General features: G+C 42.6%; 1 protein-coding gene across 1 annotated transcript in view; it reads right to left on the reverse strand.

Moving 5' to 3' along the window:
• Positions 1-16,270, reverse strand: part of LOC115459407 (obscurin-like protein 1) — a gene marked incomplete at both ends in the record, with an annotated part of 73,722 nt that overhangs the window by 36,827 nt on the left and 20,625 nt on the right. The window contains 2 exons of the mRNA XM_030189237.1: positions 899-1,174; positions 13,727-14,002. Coding sequence (XP_030045097.1) covers positions 899-1,174; positions 13,727-14,002 — 552 coding nt within the window. The remainder of the gene's footprint in view (positions 1-898; positions 1,175-13,726; positions 14,003-16,270) is intronic.

The following is a 16,270-nucleotide window of genomic DNA, read 5'->3' on the forward strand; positions in this document are numbered from 1 at the left end:
GCTGTTCTTTGAACATCATGGGGAATAGAAGATGACCCCCATTTATATTTTCTTGCATACATTAGCACACCATTTGCATTGTCTCTTCCCGAGGTGAGGGCCTCCAAACATACTGCACAGGTAAATGTGGACACTAGTCCAGTGGTAATGACCTCTGAGCATCGGGGTCTTAGGGTGAGTTTTTTAAGGATATTGAAGGCCTTGGGGCTACCCAGGATTCATCTGAGGGCTCTGAAAGATACCTTTTTTATGCCCTCCCGCGGGAGGTGGTGGAAATGAAAACGGTAACGGAATTCAAACATGCGTGGGATAAGCATAAAGGAATCCTGTGCCGAAGGAATGGATCCTCAGGAGCTTAGTCAAGATCAGGAGGCGGGGCTGGTGGTTGGGAGGCGGGGATAGTGCTGGGCAGACTTATACGGTCTGTGCCAGAGCCGGTGGTTGGGAGGCGGGGCTGGTGGTTGGGAGGCGGGGATAGTGCTGGGCAGACTTATACGGTCTGTGCCGGGGCTGGTGGTTGGGAGGTGGGGATAGTGCTGGGCAGACTTATACGGTCTGTGCCCTGAAGAGCACAGGTACAAATCAAAGTAGGGTATACACAGAAAGTAGCAAATATGAGTTATCTTGTTGGGCAGACTGGATGGACCGTGCAGGTCTTTTTCTGCCGTCATCTACTATGTTACTATGTTACTATGAAAGACTCAGGACTACCTAGAGTTCTTCAGACAGATTCAACAAAGTTGGGGTTGCCCAAATTTCCTCAGAGGGTCCTGAAGGGCTTGGGGCTACGCAAGGTCCCTCAGAAAGTTTTGATCGACTTAGCAATAAGCAAGAACTATTTAAGGTACCAGGTCCTTCTTGGATTTAGTTTAGTTTAATCATATGTCTAGCACCTTACCATTCACCTGGACAGAGAAATGAAGCTCATCACCAGTGGTTGTGCAGGTATAGGTACCACTGTCCATGATCTCGGCCTGCTCAATGGTGAGAAGACGAATCGAACCTTCGTTGCTAATCTGAACCTTTGAACCAGAGCTCAGTTGTTGGCAGTTCCTCAGCCACTGAACAGGGGCTGTCGGCTCAGAGACCTTCACAGTCAGGGTTACTTTCTCCCCTTGAAGCACTGCTATAGTGTTCTGAATATCTTCCTTATTCAAAATCTGAACTGGAGGCTCTGAAAAAAAAGATTTAAATGGTTGATTTAGGAGAGGATGCATGAAACGACCTCCAAGGTGAGGTAGTGGAAGCAAAAACAGCAACAGACTTCAGGAAAGCCAGGGATTAGTAGAAGAACAAAGATGGGGATATGGTGGTCTCTGCAGTATTATAATGAACTGTTATCTGGATCTCACTTGCCATTTTACACTTAAGGCCAGATTCAGTTAATGATGCCTAAAATGTAGGTATCTTGAAATGACACAAAACAACATTTAAGCACATACTGAGATGCTCCCACTCAAATAAATCAAAAATTAGCATACTGAGTCAGACCAATGGTCATCCATCTAGCCATAGGCGCCCAGTATAAGAGGCTTGGAGAGGCTAAGCCTCCCCCCTGCTGCATCAGAATGGATCAACTGTGGAGTCCAGCTGCTCTGAGGGGATTAAATTGTTGATTTACCTCCATCCTCACAGCAGGAGCTGCAGTGAAAGCCCTCTAGCAGTTGTAGAAATTGGTTTATGGTTTGTTTACCTTACTGCTGGGAATGCAGGGGGGGTTGGCTGGAGGTGTCCTGGGTTGCCAGGGAGATATTTAAGGAGGATGACTTCCTGACCTGCACTGAGGACAGATAGCAGCAGAATGGATACTGGGCCAGCATGATCAGAAAAAGTCACCAGACAGCAAAGGTAGAAAAGATCATTTTATTTTCATTATAGTGTTTGGAATATGTCCACTTTGAGAATCAGGTGCTCAACATTAAAAGTTTATATTTATTTATTTACTTGTTTATGGCATTTTATCCCACATTAAACATGAATTAGGGTGTTTTGTGGCTCTACATGAGAATTGTGATATGATCCCTTGTTTCATATTGTTGATGGTCTGCATTTTCCGTATGGGTGGTATATTGGTGTATTAGGTCTGCCCAGTGTAATATTTATGGTACAGTAAGGTTCTGAGTATGTTTTTGGACAAAGTTGTGCATAGTGTTTTGCAGTTGAGCGATTGTGGTTAGAATATGCCTTGAGCAACCACTTTATTCATTGACATATGATACATATCTAATATCTAAATTTAATAAAAGGTATTAATTGTGACTTTTTTATTTATTTATTTTTTCTGTGTGTTATCAGACAATTATGGATTTAAGCTCCACCCCTGGCCCCACCCCTAACCCTGCCCCCTTTAGCCTCCCCAAACAGTTGGGCCACCGACCGCCTATGCATCTAGCCCAGTATCCTGCTTCCAGCACTGGCCAATCCAGGTCACAAGTACCTGGCAGAAACCCAAATAGTAGCAACAGTCCATGCTACCTATCCCAGGGTAAGCAGTGGCTTCCCCTATGTCCATCTTAATAACAGACTATGGAGTTGTCCAAACCTTTTTGAAACCCAGATACGATAACTGCCATTACTACATGCTCCGGCAAAGAGTTCCAGAGCTTAACTATTCATTGAGTGACAAAATATTTCCTCCTATTTGTTTTAAAAGTATTTCCATGTAATTTCATTGAGTGCCCCCTGGTTTTTGTGCTTTTACCCATTCTACCCCACTCAGGATTTTATAAATATCAATCATATCCCTCCTCAGCCATCACTTTTCCAAGCTGAAGAGCCTTAACCTCTTTAGCCTTTCCTCATATGGGAGAAGTTCCATTTCCTTTTTAATCTTGGTCACTCTTCTTTGAAACCTTTTCTAATTCTGCTGTATCTTTTTTGAAATACAGCGACCAGAATTGAACGCAATACTAAAGGTGAGGTTGTACCATGGAGCAATATAGATATTTATTTATTTATTGCATTTGTATCCCACATTTTCCCACCTCTTTGCAGGCTCAATGTGGCTTACAATTCATCATGGATAGTGGAAATATAATAGAAAAATAGGCATTTAGTGTTACAGAAAATTTTTGGTAACGTGATAATGATAAGACATGATAGTAGTATGACAAGATATGGAGTGGAGGAGTGGCCTAGTGGTTAGAGCACCGGTCCGGTTCAAATCCCACTGCTGCTCCTTGTGATCTTGGGCAAGTCACTTCACCCTCCATTGCCTCAGGTACAAACTTAGATTGTGAGCCCTCCTGGGACAGAGAAATGCCTAGAGTACCTGAATGTAACTCACCTTGAGCTACTACCGAAAAAGGTGTGAGCAAAATCTAAATAAATAAAGATTCTGGAATCTTAAAGAGTGACAAAATTCCATGCAGAATCTCAAAGAGTAGTGACATTCCATGTAGAACCCCAAAGAATACCAAGATTCTGGAGTGGAGGAGTGGCCTAGTAGTTAGAGCACCAATCTAGCAATCCAGAGGTGGCTGGTTCAAATCCCACCGCTGCTCCTTGTGATCTTGGGCAAGTCACTTAACCCTCAATTGCCTCAGCTACAAACTTAGATTGTGAGCCCTCCTGGGACAGAGAAATATCCAGAGTACCTGAATGTAACTCACCTTGAGCTACTACTGAAAAAGGTGTGAGCAAAATCTAAATAAATAAGATTCTGGAATCTTAAAGAGTGACAAGATTCCATGCAGAATCTCAAACAGTAGCAACATTCCATGTAGAACCAGAAGTAACAGAATTGGAGGAGTGGCCTAGTGGTTAGAGCACCAGTCTTGAAAGCCAAAGGTGGCCGGTTCAAATCCCTCTGCTGCTCCCTGTGATCTTGAGCAAGTCACTTAACCCTCCATTGCCTCAGGTACAAACTTAGATTGTGAGCCCTCCTGGGACAGAGAAATATCCAGAGTACCTGAATGTAACTCACCTTGACCTACTACTGAAAAAGGTGTGAGCAAAATCTAAATAAATTATAGTATTCTTGGTCTTAGTTACCATCCCTTTCCTTATAATTCCTAGCACCCTGTTTGATTGTTTGGTTTTTTTTTTTGCCACTGCTGCACACTGGATAGAAGATTTCAGCGTATTGTCTAAAAAGACACCTAGATCTTTTTCTTGAGTGTGACTCCCAAGGTGGACCCTAGAATCAGGTAACTATGATTCAGATTATTTTTTCCATTGTGCACCATTTTGCATTTGTCCACATTATATTCCATCTTCTATATGGATGCCCAGTCTTCCAGTTTCCTAAGGTCTTCCTGCAATTTTTTCACAATCCACATGTGTTTTGACAACTTTGAATAGTTTTGCGTTATCTGCAAATTTAATTATCTCACTTGTTGTTCTGATTTCCAGATCATTTATAAATATGTTAAATAGCACTGGCTCTAGTATAAATCCCTGTGGCACTCCGTTATTCACCTCCTCTATTGAGAAAAATGGCCATTTAACCCTACCCTCTGTTTTCTGTTTAATAATCAATTCCTAATTAACAGAAGGACATTGCCTCCTTTCCCATGACATTTTAATTTTCTCAGGAGTCTCTCATGAGGAACTTTTGTTAAAAGCTTTCTGATAATCTAGATACACTACATCAACTGGCTCACCTTTATCGAAGTTTATTCATGCCTTTCAAACAAATGAAGCAAATTGGTGAGGCAAGACTTCCCTTGGCTGAACCCATGCTGACTCTGTCCCATTGATCCATGTTTGTCTATGTGTTCTGCAATTTTATTCTTTATAATGGTTTCCACATTTTGCCCAGCACTGAAGTTAGGCTTACTGGTGTGTAATTTTGCGGATTTCACATGGAACCCCTTTAATAAATCGGCATTACATTGGCCACCTTCCAATCCAGGTGATTTATCACTCTTAACTTGTTGATTTGGCTCAGTACATTTTCCAGGTTCAACGAGATTTCTTTCAGTTCCTCCCTTTGTCACCCTTGAAAACCATTTCCAGTACAGGTAGATCTCATACATCTACTTCCGTAGAGACCAAAGCAAATAATTCATTCAATCTCTCCACTTTGACCTTATCCTCCCTGACTGCCCCTTAAGTTCCTTTATGATCTAACAGTCCCACAGATTACCTCCAGTGGCGTAGGAAGGGGGGGGCAGTCCGCCCCGGGTGCACGCCGCTGGGGGGGTGTCAGCTCCGCTGGTTCCCTGCTGTCTCTGCCCCGGAACAGGTTACTTCCTGTTCCGGGGCAGAGAGAGCAGGGAACCAGCGGAGCCGACGCAGCTCCCAGCGACGTGCACTCGGGGCGGAGTGGCCCTCCCACCCGTCCCCTTTCCTACGTCAGAGGTAAGAATGCTCTCCGGGGGGGGGGGGGGGGGGTTGCGCACACCGAGGGGGGGTGCACCGTGCTGCACCTGGGGGGGGGTCGCAGTGGCAACCCGCCCCGGGTGTCAGCCGCCCTCGCTACGGCACTGATTACCTCACAGGCTTTCTGCTTCTGATGCACCTGAAAAAGTTGTTCCTATCAGTTTTTGTCTCTGTAGCAGGTTTTTCCCTTTTAGCCTTCTTTATCAATGCTTTGCATCTAGTTTGACAGTGCTTATGTTGTTTCTTATTTTTTCATTCGGATCCTTTTTTCATTCTTTGAAGGATGTTCTTTTGGCTCTAATAGCCCTTTTCACTTCACCTTTTACCCATGCTGACTGTCGTTTGCTCTTCTTTTCACCTTTGTGAATACGTGGAATACATATGGTCTGGGCTTCCATGATGGTATTTTTAAACAACGACCACACCTGATTTAAAATCCTAACCTTTGCAGCCGATCCTTTTAGGTTCTTTTTAACCACTTTCCTCATTTTGTCGTAGTCGCCCTTTTGAAAATTAAATGCAGTTACAGTAGATTTTCTTAGTGACTTCACTTCAGATATCAGTTCAAATTTGATCATGTTATGATCACTGTTCAGCAGATCCAACATCATTACTTCTCTTACTATGCCCTGCATTCCACTAAGGACTAGATTTTTATTTATTTAAGTTACATTTGTACCCTGCGCTTTCCCACTCATGGCAGGCTCAATGCAGCTTACATGGGGCAATGGAGGGTTAAGTGACTTGCCCAGAGTCACAAGGAGCTGCCTGTGCCTGAAGTGGGAATTGAACTCAGTTCCTCAGTTCCCCAGGACCAAAGTCCACCACCCTAACTACTAGGCCACTCCTCCACCAGATCTAAAATAGCTCTCCTTCTTGTCAGTTCTTGGACCAGTTGCTCCATGAAGCAATCATTTATTACATCTAGAAATATTACCTCCCTAGCGCTCCCTGATGTATCCAGTCAATACTGGGGTAATTGAAATCAACCATTAATATAATGTTGCCCAACTTGCCAGCTTTCCTAATTTCTGTAAACATTTCTTCATCTGTGTGTTTGTTCTGTCCTGGCGGATGGTAGTACAGCCCTACTAGTATACTCTTTCCCTTCACACATGGAATTAAGGATTCCACACTGCTATCTGTTTCACTTGTTCAGTTCCCATGTCTATTTTGTAATTCCACTTTAAGTAATTCCATTATCCCTTATTTGTCCTGTTTGTCTGTCTTGATTAGATTGTAAGTGCTATTGAGAAGGGACTGTCTCTTACATGTTTAATGTACAGTGCTTCATATGTCTAGTAGCGCTATCGAAATGATAAGTAGTAGTAGTATGTAGAATATTTATTTTGTTTGACTCAATTCCTTCTTTAACATATATCACAACCCCCCCCCCCCCCCCCCCCCCCACCAACTCCAATTTGATCCACTATCATTGCATATAATTTGTACCTTCAGCAACCATTAAAAGGCCTGGGTGAAAAGCTAGTCTTGAGCTGCCTCTTAAATGGAAAAAACACTCTGAAAGTTGGCGCAAGCATTCTGGCAGCTGGTTCCATAAAATAGGACCAACAACAGAAAACCCAGTTTCCCTCGTAACCATATAGCTAGCTCCATAGTGACTTGCCACGGACAGAAATCTACGTCTTTCAGAGCATACAGTAACTCTCCGAGAGGATGGTAAAATTAAAGAGCTTGCCTTAAATAAAATGGAGCCACTCCACAAACAGCCTTAAAATGCAAAGTCAAAACTTTAAACCAAATGTGAAAGAAAATTGGCAACCAGTGCAAGGATTCCAACATATGGATGATGTCACCAAATTTCCCCTGTCCCTGTCTTTTATTTCTCCATTGGGTCTTGCCTTTCTCCATCTTTCCTCTCCCAACACTTGCCCGAGTTTAAAGGGGGTCTGGACAGATTCCTGAAGGAAAAGTCCATTGATCGTTATCAAATTTTGGGTTTTTGCCAGGTTCTTGGGGCCTGGATTGGCCGCTGTCGGAGACAGAGTGCTGGGCTTGATGGACCTTTGGTCTTTTCCCAGCGTGGCAGTGCTTATGTGCTTGTGTCCTTCAGTTTGCTTCCTCTTGTCTCTCTCTCCCATCTTTCTTTCTCACCATCCTCCTCATGACCTTTCTCCTCTTTTTGCGGCCTTTCCCCTCTTTCTTTCTTCCTTGATTGAGCCTCTTACCCTCCATACTTCTTTTAACCCATCAACTTGCTGCTTCCCTCCTCCTACAGTGAAGGGTGATGAAAATGATAAAGGGGATGGGACAACTTCCCTATGAGGGAAGGCTAGAGCTATGGCTCTTCAGCTTGGAAAAGAGATGGAAGAAGGGAGATATTTGCTAAGGTTCTATCACCCTACCAATTTCCCGTTTTCTCTTTCCATTGTTCCATTGTTCTTTTCCTTGTCCTATTCCCTAACGACACCTTGACTTCGTCTCGCTTAACTTCTCACAATGGAATCCATAACTGATTGTAACAAACTGCATTTCCATTATTTACAATGTATTGTAAGCCACACTGAGCCCGCAAATAGGTGGGAAAATGTGGGATACAAATGCAATAAAATAAATAAAATAAATAAATATGACCGAGGTCTATCAATTTTCTCCTTTTATAAAAGTGTTAGGTATCTTTTGAATCTCATGTTAACACACTTACTCAAAGAGCTTTTTTTTATTATGCAAAATGTTAGGTGTGTGCGCAAATATTTTGATCCTGAGTATGTTAGATTATTGTACTATCATCTACCTGGGATCCTCTAAAGAACTATTAAAGAGCCTACAATCCATTCAGAACAATGCACTCCGCCTGATACACTCCTTGAAAAAGCATGACAGTGTATCACCGTTTTTTTAAAGAGAATCACGGGTTTCCAGTTTATGCCAGAGTCTTGTTTAAATTCTTTTGCCTTATTTACAAAGTAGTTCATGGGTTAGCTCAAAAACCGAGGGTCACTAGATCAATTATTCACGTTTCCCTCTTTAAAAGACGTGAAGAGATCTAGGTTACTAAATAATCTTTTTTTCATTTCAAGCTGCTGATCTTGAAAAAGAAGTTCAGAACTTTTTGTCTTCTACTTCAAGCTATTTTCAGTTTTCTAAACAAATCAAAACTTACCTATTTAGGACATTTGTTTTGCAATCTAATAATTAATCTGGGTTAGTGTGTTTTTATTTTTCAGTATAATTTAGTATGTATATTTGAGGTTTGAAGGCTGTATTTCCTGGAAATGTCTGGCTTCTTTTACAATGTGATCCGCTTTGAACCGGGAGGTATAAGACAGAATACAAGCTATACTGTTAATGTTAAAATACTGAGTGAAGTGGAATGGGTAGACGTGAATCACTCGTTTACGCTTTCCAAAACTACAAGGACTGGGGCAAGCAATGAAGCTACAAAGTAGTAAATTAAAAACAAATTGGAGAAAATATTTTTTCATGTAACATGTAATTCAACTCTGGAATTTATTGCCAGAGAATGTGTTAAAAGCAGTTAGCTTAGCATAGTTTAAAAAAAAGGTTCAGCCCAAAGAAAAGTCCATAAGCCATTATTAAGAAGGACTTAGAAAATCCTACTAGCTGGTGTCCTTTTGGGGGGATCCCTTCTTTACGGTTATACTATTGCAAATATGCCACACACAAAAAGGAAGGGGGTCGTTAAGGCTGTGTCCTCGCCGGCCGTTGAGGTTCCCCCTAACCAGCGGCGGCGGATTGACAGCTTTGAAGCAGACTTATCAAAGCTGCATTCTGGGTGCGGATGCTCCATTTTAAAGAAGGGTGGAGGAGTGTCCCCTTCGCTGGAGCATGAAACTTCTTTGTCTTCCCCAGTCGCAAATGCTCCACCATGTCCAGCGGCCAGATCGATGACCCCTGAAGGTGAGACTCACGTCGCAGGCTCGGCATCTGAAGCGCCTTGTGGGGGATGGGGCACCGAGTATTCAACTTCCAGGACAGACAATAAGAGCTGGGTTTACAGCTCCCAGGGCAGTTTCTCTGGATCTGATTTGGAACACCATTCAGGAGTTCAGTGTGACTTTGAAGAAGACTGCATTGGAGGTAATATCTTTGGCCTCTAAGTTTGATGATATGAATATCAATCTTGAAAAACTAAAAGTATTTTTTTCCAGACAGGTTAATCAAGTTCAAGCTGAAATAAAAGGCTTACAGGAGTCTAAAACTGTTGCAGTGGTGGACAGATGTATACCCTGGAGGAAAGGAGGAACAGGGGTGATATGATACAGACGTTCAAATACTTGAAAGGTATTAATCCGCAAAAAAATCTTTTCCGGAGATGGGAAGGTGGTAGAACGAGAGGACATGAAATGAGATTGAAGGGGGGCAGACTCAAAAAAGATGTCAGGAAGTGTATTTTCACGGAGAGGGTGGTGGATGCTTGGAATGCCCTCCCGCGGGAGGTGGTGGAGATGAAAACGGTAACAGAATTCAAACATGCATGGGATATGCATAGAGGAATCCTGTGCAGAAGGAATGGATCCTCAGAAGCTTAGCTGAAATTGGGTGGCGGAGCAGGTGGGGGGAAGAGGGGTTGGTGGTTGGGAGGCTAGGATAGGGGAGGGCAGACTTATACGGTCTGTGCCAGAGCCGGTGATGGGAGACGGGACTGGTGGTTGGGAGGCGGGAAATACTGCTGGGCAGACTTGTACGGTCTGTGCCCTGAAAAAGGCAGGTACAAATCAAGGTAAAGTATACACATGAGTTTATCTTGGGCAGACTGGATGGACCATGCAGGTCTTTTTCTGCCGTCATCTACTATGTTACTATGTTACTGTGATTCATGGTACATCATAGACTAGAACAACTAGAGAATCAGAATAGGAAGTTTAATCTCCAATTTCTGAATTTTTTAAAGTCTTTGACCATGACTCCTTTGGTTTTATTTAAGAAATATTTGACTGACATGCTAAAACATTTTCCTCTGATGGACTTCCCCCTATTAACAAGGTATATTATTTGCCAGTTTCATCAGAATATCAGAGGAGAAATAATATTTCAGCCATTCTGGAAGAATCTGTTAATGAAACATCTCGAAGAGCAACTATTGGCATCCTTGGTTTTTGAAACAATACTCAGGATTTATTTTATGGACAAAAACTATGGACGTACCCTGATGTTGCTAAGGTAACGCAAGAGCGTAGAAAAGCTTTTCTTGCTATGAGGCAAAAGTGAAAAATGTAGGGGCCAAATGCAAATTAGATATGGACAATTCAAGTATGTCTTCTTCACCCCTGAGCAGCTGAGGACTTTCAGGGATCTGAAGAAAGTAATATAAGTCTGCATTTTGTTACTTATTCTCGAGGAAATGCCTTTTAGAGAGTCCTATTTTTCTAAAGAAGAGTAAATTATATTTCCTGTTAATTTTAGTTGGTTGTATATATTATGCTCTGTATTTATCATGTGATTTAATTGCTTAACTTGCCCCATCCTTGGCCACCTTTAAATCTAGACTGAAAGCCCACCTCTTTAACATTGCTTTTGACTCGTAACCGCTCGCCTCCACTCGCCTCCACCTACCCTCCTCTCCTCCTTCCCGTTCACATTAATTGATTTGATTACTTTATTTTTGTCTATTAGATTGTAAGCTCTTTGAGCAGGGACTGTCTTTCTTCTATGTTTGTGCAGCGCTGTGTACGCCTTGTAGCACTATAAAAATGCTAAATAGTAGTAGTAGTAGTAATAAATAAATAAATAAATGAAAAAGTGCCGATCCTTGTGGTACAGTCTAAGGTCAGCTCATTAAATAACACCGACATTGCATATAGAAGAACTTAATCAATGAAAAACAAAAACACTTTATTAATACAAAACAATATCATTGTGAAAGCAATGCAAACCATAAATGGAGGGAAAAGCCTCAGAGTATTTTGGAGTACTTTAAATTGTACTTCCCACCTTCAATCAAAGGCATAGAAAACCTCCGTAAGTAAAAAGCAGTGCAGTGCAATGTACAGAGCGAAAATTTTAATTACAACTTATAATTGTCCAAAAAGGTTCAAAGAGTATAATAATCTTCTCTTTAGGCCATACTACTACTACTACTACTTAACATTTCTGGAGCGCTACTAGGGTTACGCAGCACTATACAAATTAACAAAGAAGGTCGGTCCCTGCTCAAAGGAGCTTACAATCTAAAGGACGAAATGTCAAGTTGGCGCAGTCTAGATTTCTTGAGTAGAGGTGTGGTGGTTAGGTGTCGAAGGCGACATTGAAGAGGTGGGCTTTGAGCAATGATTTGAAGATGGGCAGGGAGGGGGCCTGGCGTATGGGCTCAGGGAGTTTGTTCCACGCATGGGGTGAGGTGAGGCAGAAAGGGCGGAGCCTGGAGTTGGCGGTGGTGGAGAAGGGTACTGAGAGGAGGGATTTGTCTTGAGAATGGAGGTTACGGGTAGGAATGTAAGGGGAGATGAGGCTAGAGAGGTAAGGAGGGGCTGCAGATCGAGTGCATTTGTAGGTTAGTAGGAGAAGCCATATAGTTGTTTTCACCACAGGAACATGGTTCTAGCTGCCGACAACAGCAGCTGCTCCAGGGCATAACTGGACCATTAAACACACTGCATTTGCAACACCAAAAGTGTTGAGGTATTTTTGTTTTAAGAATATCATCAAATATGATAAATTGATATCCATAAAAGCACCCCCCTATCAGGCTTATTTTCGAAAGAGAAGGGCGCCCATCTTTCGACACAAATCGGGAGATGGGCGTCCTTCTGTCAGGGTCGCCCAAATCGGCATAATCGAAAGCTGATTTTGGCCGCCCTCAACTGCTTTCCGTCGCGGGGATGACCAAAGTTCACGGGTGGGGGGGGGGGGGGGAGTGTCGGAAGCATAGCGAAGGTGGGACTGGGGTGTGCCTAACACATGGGCGTCCTCAACCGATAATGCAAAAAAGAAGGGCATCCTGACGAGCACTTGGGCGACTTTACTTGGTCCATTTTTTCTTGCGACCAAGCCTCAAAAAGGTGCCCGAACTGACCAGATGACCACCAGAGGGAATCAGGGATGACCTCCCCTTACTCCCCCAGTGGTCACTAACCCCCTCCCACCCTAAAAAAAAAACTTTAAAAATATTTTTTGCCAGCCTCAAATGTCATACCCAGCTCCCTGACAGCAGTATGCAGGTCTCTGGAGCAGTTTTAGTGGGTGCAATGCACTTCAGGCAGGTGGACCCAGGCCCATTCCCCCCTACCTGTTACACTTGTGGTGGTAAATGTGAGCTCTTCAAAAAACCCCACCACAAACCCACTGTACCCACATGTAGGTGCCCCCCTTCACCCCTTAGGGCTATGGTAGTGTTGTACAGTTGTGGGGAGTGGGTTTTGTGGGGCTCAGCACCTAAGGAAAGGGAGCTATGCACCTGGGAGCAATTTCTGAAGTCAACTGCACTGGCCCCTAGGGTGCCCGGTTGGTGTCCTGGCATGTCAGGGGGACCAGTGCACTACGAATGCTGGCTCCTCCCACGACCAAATGGCTTGGATTTGGTTGTTTCTAAGATGGGCGTCCTCGGTTTCCTTTATTGCCGAAAATTGGGGATGACCATCTCTAAGGGCAACCTAAATTTCATGATTTCGGCGTCCCAAACCGTATTATTGAAACAAAAGATGGACGCCCATCTTGTTTCAATAATACGGGTTTCCCCGCCCCTTCGCCGGGACATCCTGCAAGGACGTCTTCAGGAAAACTTGGGTGCCCCTTTCGATTATGCCCCTCCACGTGACCTAAATTCCTTAGCTGTGGTGTCTGTCTCATGACCTGGGTGTAACATTCAATGAGTTATTTTCAGATGGAAACCAAGAGAGGAAGGGGGTTCCGCTGCCTGAATTATGGGTTGGCATGTCATTATCTAGACTGCCCCAACTTGACATTTCGTCCTTTAGATTGTAAGCTCCTTTGAGCAGGGACTGACCTTCTTTGTTAAACTGTACAGCGCTGCGTAACCCTAGTAGCGCTTTAGAAATGTTAAGTAGTAGTAGTATCCCCGGCCATCTCTCCTTTTTGCCGTCACTGTTGCTATGATCATCGTTAGCCCTAATCTATGTTATTCTGAATGACATAAGGCCCATATGAATTTTTCTTTCTTGTCATTGTTCAATTGTATTGATAACGTTGCAGAGATATGGTCTAGCTCTTAAAAAAGGAAATGAGGTTACTATGTGATGATAATCAGTAAGACTTAGGGAGATAAATTTATTCACTGACATCTCTGCAGTGCTATGTGTATTACCCTGTATCCCTCAGGATAGGAACCTGGAATCACTACAGATATCTCCAAGAGTCTAACAAGTGAGGAGTTGGGGGGAGGGGAGACAGCTAGACCAGGAGTGTATGTAAGACATGCAAAAGCAAGGGCACTGTAAGGACTTGGCAGAAGCTGTATTACCTTCCACAGTGACATAAAAGATGCAGTTATCATCATGGGTGACACAGAGGTACTCGCCGGAGTCTCCACTCTCTGCTCCAAGAAGAAGGAGTGAGCGCAAAGCTCCCTGCTCCTCTACGTGGGTGTGGCTGCTGTCCACAATCTTCTCCCCATCCTTGAACCACTTCAGATCAGCACTGGCTAAAGACAGCTTGACCTGCAGAGCCAAGTCCTCATGAGGCAGGCAGCGAAGATGTGTCTTCAGATTCTCTCTGTCAAGAATTTTCACCAAGGGCTCTTGTGAAAAGGAAAATATAATGGATTGGTATGATTATATATGTGTGTGTGTTTTTTTTAGATTTTTATGTATTTTATTTTGATATTTATTCAGTGTCTGGAGCACTATTTTGGCTTGACAGAATATAAATTTAACAAATAAATAAGAACAGGAAACAAAGTGACCCCGCCTTCAGAAAATGACCTGTGCTGTCAGAGTGGGAGAGAGAGCCCTCCACACACCCCAGCAGCCAAATGCACCATCAAGTGTGTGTGTGAGACAGCGTGTGTATGGCCAAGAAGTGTGTAAGAAAGTGAGATAGGAAATGTTTGCCCGACCAGGCTCTATGTGTGCATATGTGAGTTGGTCTGTGTGTGAAAGTGTTCCTATGGCTGAGCTTTGTATGTAACTATGTATATGTGTGTGTCTATGAAAGATGATGCTTTCAAAATAGGTTATTTATGTGTGTGTGTGTGTGTGTGTGTGTGTGTGTGTGTGGCTATTTTTTGTGTGGCTATGTAGTCTGTGTTCATATATGCGTGTGTACATACATGTGAAAATGGTGCTCCAGTCTGGTCTGTATGTGTCAGGGTGGGTGTGGGGATAACATAATATAGCAAAACGTAACATTTTATTTTTATAGCCCGCAATACCTTGCAGTTCAATGCAGGTTACATACAAAAAAATTGGACAATCCAGGAATATAAAACAGTACATAATTTAAAAACTAACAATCATTTCCTACCAAAATTCAAAAACAGATATGCCTTTAAGCAGCCGTCTAAAATGTCCACAACTTGATGCCTGTACTATTAAAGAAGAAATATCTTTGTCCAATTTAGCAGCTTGATAGGATAATAAAGAATCTATAAATTTCTTTCTTACTTTACCCTTTAGCCGAGGATTTTCCACAAGTCCATCTTAATAATGCCTTATGGACTTTTCTTTTAAGAAATTATCCAAACTTTTTATAAACACTGCTAAGCTAACTGCTTTTACCACATTCCCTGACAACAAATTCCAGAGTTGAATTACTCGTTGAATGAAGAAATATGTTCTCCAATTTGTTTTAAATTTACTACTTTGTAGCTTCATTGCATGCCCCCTAGTCCTAGTATTTTTGGAAAGAGTAAACAAGTGATTCACGTCTACCCGTTCCATTCCACTCATTATTTTATAGACCTCTATCATATCTCACCTCAGCTGCCTCTTCTCCAAGATGAAGAGCCCTAGCCGCTTTAGCCTTTCCTCATAGGGAAGTCGTCCCATCCCCTTTATCATTTTTGTTGCCCTTCTCTGTACCTTTTTTAATTCCACTGTATCTTTTATAAGATGCGGTGACCAGAATTGCACACAGTATTTGAGATGCGGTCGCACCATGGAGTGATACAGAGGCATTATAATGTTCTTATTCTTGCTTTCCATTCCTTTCCTAATAATACCTAATGTTCTTTTGCTTTCTTAGCCGCCACCACACACTAAGTAGAAGGTTTCAGTGTATCATCAATGATGACACCCAGCTCGCTTTCCTAGTCGGTGACTCTGAATGTGGAACCTTGCATTACGTAGCTATAGTTTGGGTTCCTCTTTCACACATGCATCACTTTGCACTTGCTCACATTAAACGTCATCTGCCATTTGGAATCCCAGTCTTGTAAGGTCCTCTTGTAATTTTTCACAATCCTCTTGCGATTTAACAACTTTGAATAACTTTGTGTTGTTGTCAGTAAATTTAATTATCTCACTAGTTACTCCCATTTCTAGGTCATTTATAAATATGTTAAAAAGCAGCGGCCCCAGCACAGACCCCTATGGAACCCCACCATCTACCCTTCTCCATTGAGAATACTGACCATTTAACCCTACTCTCTGTTTTCTATCTTTTAACAAGTTTTTAATCCACAATAGAGCACTACCTTGTATCCCATGACTTTCCAAATTCCTCGGGAGTCTTTCATGAGGTATTTTGTCAAATACCTTTTGAAAATCCAGATACACAATATCGACTGGCTCACCTTAATCCACATGTTTGTTCACCCCTTCAAAGAAATGTAGTAGATTGGTGAGGCAAGATTGCCCTTCACTAAATCCGTGTTGGAAACTATTATAAAGAATAAAATTACAGAACACGTAGACATGGTTTAATGGGACAGAGTCAGCATGGATTCAGCTGAGGGAAGTCTTGCCTCACCAATTTGCTTCATTTATTTGAAGGCGTGAATAAATATGTGGATAAAGGTGAGCCTGTTGATGTAGTGTATCTACATTTTCAGAAAACGTTCGATAAA

Source organism: Microcaecilia unicolor, unplaced genomic scaffold (genome assembly GCF_901765095.1).
Source record: "Microcaecilia unicolor unplaced genomic scaffold, aMicUni1.1, whole genome shotgun sequence".
NCBI lineage: Eukaryota > Metazoa > Chordata > Amphibia > Gymnophiona > Siphonopidae > Microcaecilia > Microcaecilia unicolor.